We start from the raw sequence: 8,572 nt of genomic DNA, 5'->3' as shown, positions 1-8,572 counted from the left end.
CTCACGTTAGCACAGACCTCAGATAATAATGTGGCGGTGATGTCACGAACCTCGTTATGGCGGATAGATGGAAAACCACCAGCAGGGCATGATAAAACATGGTCCAAGGAGAAATGTTGACCACAGGTGCAGTCAGATAATAATAATAATAATAATAATAATAATAATAATAGTAATAATAATAGTAATAATAGTAATAATAATAATAATAATAATAATAATAATAATAATAATAATAATAACAATTGCAACAACAATACATAATTATAGCCTTTTCCCACTAATCAATAAGAATGCGTGGAATGATGAAATACACATGCAAAAATAAAATGGCGGAAGGTTACAGTTCTTCTTAATTTCCATAACTTTATTCTCTCTCTCATTACCTTTAAATAATTGTATTTTCAATGGTTTACTGCGTCTATGTAGATAATCAGTGATGAGTGGTTGGAGTGAGTTCTGATTTGATTGAAGTAAAGACTCATTTATATCAATACCGATAAGTGATTCAATGTGTCTGTGAAACTTTAATGATCTGAGAAGCTTGCATTCAGCACAACCCATGTCTATTACCTGTCGGCATTGAGAAGGTGAAGTTTCTTGAAAATTTTTAATTCATAAATGTTGCTAATAGCAGTAGTAAAAATTAATGCTATTATTTACTTTCTTTGGTTCTGTTTTTCTAGATAGTTCCAGTACGGCTCCATAACGTTGCTGGTATACAGGTGGCCTGAATAAAACAGTAGCAGCAGCAGAGGCGTCCTCCAGATCATCCATCATTCATGCAATAGGATTTGTCCGTATTCTAGATACACGTGAAAACACGTGTGGACATGCAAGTTTTTAAGTAGAAATGTTTTAGTCAGCCCTTCCATAATGCTAATAGAAATATCCTTCATAGCCTTGCTAGCCAGACCATTCCAGGCTCAGCCTATAATGACTTAGCTAGTCTAGGCTGGAGAAATGGTCTACCTGAGCAACATGTATTTAAATTAGCTTTATAAATTCCTTATAAGGCTTGTTGTAGCATTTTAGACTACATTGCATGCAATCATAGATATTATACGTACTGGATTGGAAACATCACAGGAAGCCAATATTAAAAACTCCTGAAACGTCACTTCCTGTTAGTTTTTCGGGAGATGGCGGCTAGGAGTTGGTAGTTATCGTCAGTTAGTGTTTTACCTTGGACAGATTTGAATCCAATTGTTGCTTTACTGTGTTTCCCAAGTAACTAGTATTGTATTAAAAAGCTAAGTATATAAATTGCGTGCTATCATCTCCCACAATACTCACAAAGATGTAAATTTATGTCTTTTAACACCTTGTGGGCACATTTTCTTAAAAACTAAGCATAGAATTACTTTGAATTTTTGAAAAGATGTGATCTATATGAGTCTGCATGTACTAAACTTGGCATTTTGATTAAATAAGGAAGGGTTTTAAAGTTATTAGCTTTTTAATGTTTGTTATGTGTACCCCATGGTGGGCACATTTTAGGCCAATCAAGTGTATATGATGGATATTTCTTGATTTAGACATAATGTTTAAGAATGTACTTGTGTACTAGTGATGTCGTTTTGTTCAATAGATGTCTTCAAATAGGAGAAATTATGAAGTGAATTGGAAGGAGACAGGAGGTTAAAAATTATTGAAGGTGGTGTTTTACTGCCAATTGAAGTAAGTCTTAAGTTGATCATCTACTAAAAAGCATTTTGTATTGATTTATGTCATACTAGGATCAATTTCATCTGTTATATGGTTTAATGGTAGGAACAAAATACCTTTGCATGCACTGTCTACCATATCGAGAAAACCAGGAGCATGAGTCATCAGCAGACTGTAATCATCATTAATAATTGAATCTACTTGTTTGTGGCATGTCATCAAGGAATTCTACGAAGTCATCAACAACACCTCAGTGATATTAATAATACATAGTTATTTTTAATAAAATTAAATTTCAAATATTATTGGTATGTATATTTTCTCTCTTTTATATTTCCTCTCCTTTGTTTCCTTCACCTTTGGAGTTTAAATTAAAATTCTCATGTTGAGAATATTTCCAGAACAGTCTTAAAGGTACTTGCTTAATGCTTCAGCCTTCAAATAATACTGTCACAATATTTTTTCCACGTGGGTAATGATGTCACTTCCTGCGAAAAGAGCATGTGACCATCCGGTCTTGCCCTGTTTCCAATCCATGTACGTATAATATCTATGATGCAATTATGCCGGCGTACTCTTAGGAACTTATGACAGTTATGAGCTTATAAAAACACTGATTGCAATGAAGTTTTTCTTTCCTTGTACCTTATTAAGTAAATATTGGCAGATACTATTAATAGACTGGACATTTGTTACTATTAATAGATTCTTTTCAGCAGAAATAATAATAGATTGTTCACCGTAATCAGCCTCTATGCTGGTCAACTGTAAACACCGCCACCACTGGCCCATCACTGAAGACAATATAAGAGCGGTGTCATATGAGGTGCAATGGCTACAGGATCAGAATCATCACCAGAATATGCTGCACTAAAAAAAATGTTCGGTGCTCTTGTTAATAATGTAGCTGACAATGCTCCTGTTATTCCCCCACTAAACGATGACCTATTTTCATCTAACCTCATTCCCAAAGCAGTATTTATTGCAGTTCAAAATCCTGGGCCTAGAGCTACTCCTTATGACAGATGTAATGACATGCTTACTCCAGTACTAGCAAAAGTTGAAAGCAATCCTGCCTGCTTTTATTCATTAATTGAATCATTAGAATATGTGGAATTAAGTGATATTGTTGTGAAGCTAAAGGACAAGTTACAAAGTCAGTACAAATTACTTTAATGTTAAAATTTTGGAAGTGTCTAGAGCTCCGGTAACCGGACACAGTATGCAGTGCTAGAGCTCCGGTAATAGGGGCGTCGCCCCTATATATATACTGGGGCTACGCCCCAGTGCAGTATTAATAATACACTGATTTATATTATAGAAACCGAGTATAAATACAACAACCAGCGTTGATGATGCAGCAGGGTCGTGGTGGTGCAGTGGAGAGGCTGGTGTGGATTGCACGGATAGGGTCAGGGGTTCGAATCCGGTCAGGACTACCGAGTAAAACTATGCTGCAGTTTTTGATTTTTTTCTTTTTTTTTTATGTCTTTTTTTTGCAATTTTTTTCTTCTTGGCTTTTTTTGGGTCAAGAAATAGCACCCTCTCGTACATCTTAGCCTCCGGGGTCGTAGGGTTGGGATTGGGGTTTAGTGTTTAGTTTTTAGAGCACCCTCTCGTACATCTTAGCCTCCGGGGTCGTAGGGTTGGGATTGGGGTTTAGTGTTTAGTTTTTAGAGCACCCTCTCGTACATCTTAGCCTCCGGGATCGTAGGGTTTTGGGGTTAGGGTTTAGTGTTTCTTGATAAAAAGACTAAGTTCCATTTTGCACTATTGCGCATGCGCACAAGCTGTTTTACGGAGAAAAACGGACTGCCGGAGCTCTAGCATTGCAAACTACGTCCGGTTACCGGAGCTGTAGACACAGCCTAAAATTTTATTTGATACTATGTATAATAGGTAGAAAAAGAGCATATGAAAGTCAAAAAGAAAAGGAAAGAAATGACACCCAAACTGCTTCAGGTACTGATGAAAAAGCCTTGTATGAAAAGTTTGAAATGCCTGTTATTTTATAGAATCAATCAACACTGCTGGAGAAGTAGATCCACTGCCCTTTCCATTAGTATCTATACCTCCAGATCTTTCTTATACTACAATTGGAAAGATGACAGAAGGCTTAGAATCAGTTAGCATTAATGTAGCGGCTACAATTTTGCTTGATCAGGAATTAAGTAGTCGATTTGCACCAGCGCCACCAAGCTCATCACCACATTTGCAACAATTTTGTGAACAAGTTTTTAACTACGTAAAGTATCATCGAAGAAGTTATCCTCCTGAAGTTGATGAAGAACCCAAAGAAAGTGAAGAAGAGGCTCGTGATTTGTCTCCAGATGATATCAGTCGTGTTTTTGAAGTTGGAATTTTTTTCCTTGCACTAATAGCATTATTTGAAGCTGAGACTGAAACATTAAAGGCAGCAGTTAGTTCAGAAAAGCAGCATAAAGCAAACTTGCTACATCATGCTTCAAAACATGGATGGGTTAATGTAATTGGCATACTAATTAAAAAGTATGGCTTTGATCCTGCATCAGTTGATACAATTAATCAAACAGCTGTTCACTACGCTGCTAAACATGCTGAATATGAAGCATTCAAAATTCTAGTTGCAAATCACAATTGCGATCCCATGTGCAGAAATTCAAAAGGTGAAACCCCACTACTATTTGCAATTGAATCTGGCTCCATTGAAATCGTTAAATATTACAAGACATTGCCACTTGGCTGTGATGGCAATACTACTTATAATGGTAAGTCACTTGGCATTATTGCTGCAGAACATGGTCATATTTATATATTAAAGCACCTCATAAAAGAATGCAATTTTAATGTTCAAATTTGTAGCTCAGAAGGCAATAGTGCTCTTGACCTTGCAGCTAGATCTGGGCATATTGATATTGTGAAATATTTAATCTCAGAATGCGAATGTGACCCCAACAAGACAAAAAATCGGTGGCAGCGAGAGGACCCAAAGAAGCCTCTTCATCATGCATCAGAGAAAGGCCACATTGATGTAGTTAAGTATTTAATTTCAGATTGCAAATGTGATGTACATGAGGGGCATGATACCCGTGGTTCAACTCCTCTTCAGTATGCTACAAAGAATCAACACTTTGAGCTAGTTAAATACTTTGTTTTAGAATGCAGTTGTGATGCTGAGTCTGCACTTCAGTATGCTGCAGAACAAGGAAACATGGATGTATTAGAATTCTTGGGTAAAAATTGCAGCAAAAATTCAGAATATAGTATCTGCCTGGATGCAGCAATTAAAGAAAAACACACCCATGCTGTCAAATACCTTGTGGATCAATGGGGTAAAAAAGAGGATTTATTTAAAAAATTATTTGAAGCAACTCGTTCACGTAGCTATCTCAAAGTGGACTTTTTGATTACTGATTGTAAAGTTGATCCAACTACTATAGATAGCAAATGAAGAACACTATTGCATTACGCTGCAGAAGATATATATAGTATGAATGGTTTGCTGGTTGTACAAAGTCTTCTTGCTGCTGGACTCGATCCTCTGAAAAGAGATAAAAAAGGGGACACTCCAATGGCCATTGCTGGTAGGAGTAAAACTAAGAAGGCAACCAAATTTTTTTTTGAAGCATTTGCTAAAACAAAAACAATGTATCCTGTTGATTCTTACGTGAATGTTCTCATAGTAGGAAACAGTGGAGCCGGAAAGAGTACACTTAGTAAGGTCATTGAAAAGACTGGTAGTCCTATACCTAATTTAACAAGATACATCGATGAAAATGAAATTAAACCACTTACTGCAGGTATTGTTCCCATTAACCTTAAAAGGCACCATCAGCTTCAAAATATTGTTCTCCATGACTTTGCTGGCCAATCGCAGTACTACCTAAGTCACACTGCTGTTATTGAGAATATCCTACAAGGATCTGCTGCTGTTTTTATCATTGTAGTAGATGTATCAAACAGTGATTATTTAATACACCTTAAGCAATGGCTTGCAGTTGTTAGGAACGAAATACAAAAAGCAAAAGGTGATTGCAAAGTAATTGTAGTTGCAAGTCATATTGATTGTTTAAATTCTGATGCAGAGAAAGAGACAACTATAAAAATAAAGAAGGAACTTCCTAGAAATGATGATGTTATTGTATATTTAGATTGCCGTAGGCTTTCTGGTGTCGACTTAACTTCATTTCTCAAAAATTTACAGAGTGCCTGTAGCTATATTCGTGATAGCAATAAAAAATCACTAACATTGTATTGCCACATGATGTACAAATTACTTCAAGAAAGTGAAAAAGATATCTTAGCTTTAAATGACATAGCTGAGGATGCAGTAGAAAAAGATGATCAATTTTTTCTACCCACTCATGATGGTAAACAGATCCTTGGTATACTGTCTTCATTGCATTCAACTGGTTTAATTTACTACCTCAATTGTGAAGATGACAATGCAGAAGTATGGATGCATGATAATACATATATTCAAGTTGCTACAAATTGCAGGATATGGGTCGTTAAAAATAAGCAAGTATTTTTGCAACATGTAGATGGTATCCTTTTTTCACCATTTGAAGAAAGCGAAATTTCTGATAATGGCATCATTACTGTTTCCAAACTTGAAAACAAGTTTCCAGAATACGATCCTGTAATGCTAATTAGTTTTTTGGAAGACATGGGACTATGCCATATGGTGTCTCCGTTTTTCTTGATACAAACCAATCTTGTGGAAAAGGGTCAAATTAAACTAAAAGACATATTATGTCTATTTTTCCCATCATCTGTGACCATAAAAAGGCCAGTTATACCTCATGAGTTTGTATTTGGATGGTACCTAAAATGTACAAATGTTCATGATTTATTTCCACAACGGTTCTTCAATTCTCTATTATTGCACTTTTCTATGAAATATGCAGTTGAAGAAGCTTCCAGATCTGGACACAGAAAATTCCAGTGCTCATTTTGGAAGAATGGCTTAAAATGGTCTAATAGGAATGGCATCACTACATTGCTAGAGCTTGTTGATGAAAATCAATGTGTTATAGTTTTAATGTCATGTGGAAAAGGGGCAAAAAAATCAAAGATGGTTATGCTGAGAAGACGGTTGATCAATGATGTTTTGGCTATTCGTGGAAAATATTGTCCTACTCTTGATACAGAAGCATTTGTCATTGATCCTGATAATTTGAAGTACCCTATTGATAAACCAAGAACAAGAGTAGTGTATTGTGTCGAAAACTTTATAAAATTGGGGAAACAGGATTTCATCAACCCAACACCAGAAACATCAGAATCACAGGGAAAGCAAGTTTGTGATGTGCTGCCCAATGAACCAGATTATGCAAATCTTTCAATTTTTGGTGGGGATGAACCAAATGACAAGGTAAATATGCATCAGCAATGTAACTTGTGTTTAACAGCTCTCTCTCATTTAATAGGCAGGAGATGGAGGAAATTTTCGTTATCCAAGAACAGGACCTCTTAATGTAAGAGGAGAAAAAAAGAGAGAACTGAGTAAGTAATTTTTTTATGCTGAATATTATATTTTAATCATTTATTATTTATAGAACCTAGAGATTTGAATTATGTTACTGAAACATTGAGACAAAATCATTTCCCTGATCACGAGTGGAAAAGTCTTGGCCGTCAACTGGGACTTGAGGATTCTATACTTGATGATATCGATGAAGAAAATGAAACTTTAAGAGATCGCTTTGAAAAGTGTCTGCATACCTGGCTGAAAAGAGAAGACAGTAGCAAGCAACAAGACAAATCATGGGCATCACTTGCCAAAGCGATGCATAACATTGGACAAGAGGAAGTGGCTAAAAAGATCAGAAATTATTGATCTGCTATTAATATAATGCTACATTTCTTTTTTACAATAATTTTATTACATTTTAAATCGTTTGATTTCAAAAAATTTATTCATATTAGAGAAAGTTAATAATAATTATATTCATGTACATGTGCCTATAATACAAACAATGTCATACATTATAATGAGTGAAATCGTTCACTCTTTCATTACATACAGGACAGGGAAAGTTAGAGTCAGCTAGTACATTAGCAGCAATACAATAATAACAAAATAAATGTCTACAAGTTGATACTTGAGGTAGTACTGGTACTCCATTACAATACACACACACATTAGGAGCTACTGCTGTCTCTCTATCACCAACCAAACTATGAAGGATCTTATTATAAGAGTTCTTTAACGATTGTAGATTGAGTAGTGGTAACACGGAGAAAAGAAACTCGGAAAACCCAAACCAAATGATCTCTCTGTTCATGTAATCATAACTCAGTTCTCGTAGTACCTGAGGTCTGGATGGAGTCATTTTGAGACGTAGGAGATGCTCTATTAGTGAGGGATACTGACCATAGAGGAGGAATGAGCAAAATTAATTTACCGGTAATACATTTCAACAGATACTATTAACTTACCAAGAATATATGTAATATTTACATATTCTTGCTTCTATCTATCTATCTATCTATCTATCTATTATTATTATTATGTACAGTTTAAAATAAAATACATACATATACATTATGGTTATATTATGCTCTAGTCCCATGATTCTTCTTCAGTGACAGCAGCTGGAGTGTCACTAGGAGGTGCTCCCTCTCTCTCCTCCTCCTCCTCCTCCTCTTCGCTGCTGCTCTCTTCATAAAATATAGCATTCATTGAATCCTCTGATAGTATTAAACTGGAATGTTGTCTCAGTGCCTCACTACATACAAGTACATAAATTAAACTAATACATGAGTAGATAATAAGTCCATTCCTTTACTGTGTACTATCAAGAGTACTATAATACACATGTATCTACTCTTGGTACTATTCTCAGCCTTTTTGAGTCGATTCTAAGGTCAAATTTTCAAGTTAGGGCAATTTTTAAAAAGCCAATTTTTGAAAAATACC

At 35.5% G+C, this 8,572-nt stretch overlaps 2 protein-coding genes and 2 long non-coding RNA genes across 5 annotated transcripts in view; 2 read left to right on the top strand and 2 right to left on the bottom strand.

The window, feature by feature from the left end:
• Positions 1-468: 468 nt before the first annotated feature.
• Positions 469-752, bottom strand: LOC109587443 (uncharacterized). The gene is made up of 2 exons (XR_002187622.1): positions 664-752; positions 469-573 (listed from the first exon to the last, which is right to left on the bottom strand). It is a non-coding gene; the product is annotated as an uncharacterized LOC109587443 (long non-coding RNA).
• Positions 753-1,137: 385 nt separating this feature from the next.
• Positions 1,138-2,081, top strand: LOC109587442 (uncharacterized). 2 transcript variants are annotated; one of them, XR_002187621.1, is made up of 3 exons: positions 1,138-1,230; positions 1,592-1,680; positions 1,740-2,081. It is a non-coding gene; the product is annotated as an uncharacterized LOC109587442 (long non-coding RNA). The 2 variants fall into 2 exon arrangements; XR_002187620.1 differs by lacking the exon at positions 1,138-1,230 and having other exon boundaries at positions 1,237-1,680.
• A 3,043-nt stretch (positions 2,082-5,124) lies between these two features.
• On the top strand, positions 5,125-7,543 carry LOC109587447 (uncharacterized). Its single transcript, XM_020003687.1, has 3 exons — positions 5,125-7,024; positions 7,080-7,155; positions 7,209-7,543. The coding sequence occupies exons 1-3, from the start codon at positions 5,138-5,140 to the stop codon at positions 7,487-7,489; spliced, it is 2,244 nt and encodes a 747-aa protein (XP_019859246.1). The 5' UTR covers positions 5,125-5,137; the 3' UTR covers positions 7,490-7,543.
• A 476-nt stretch (positions 7,544-8,019) lies between these two features.
• The window catches only part of LOC100635584 (small RNA 2'-O-methyltransferase-like), a 10,196-nt gene continuing 9,643 nt past the window's right edge, over positions 8,020-8,572 (bottom strand). The window contains exon 7 of the mRNA XM_020003684.1: positions 8,020-8,381. Coding sequence (XP_019859243.1) covers positions 8,216-8,381 — 166 coding nt within the window. The 3' untranslated portion in view covers positions 8,020-8,215. The remainder of the gene's footprint in view (positions 8,382-8,572) is intronic.

The sequence above is a fragment of the Amphimedon queenslandica genome, unplaced genomic scaffold, assembly GCF_000090795.2.
Source record: "Amphimedon queenslandica unplaced genomic scaffold, v1.1 AMPQUscaffold_12566, whole genome shotgun sequence".
In the NCBI taxonomy this organism is placed as follows: domain Eukaryota; kingdom Metazoa; phylum Porifera; class Demospongiae; order Haplosclerida; family Niphatidae; genus Amphimedon; species Amphimedon queenslandica.
This window is presented reverse-complemented; position numbering and strand designations above follow the sequence as displayed.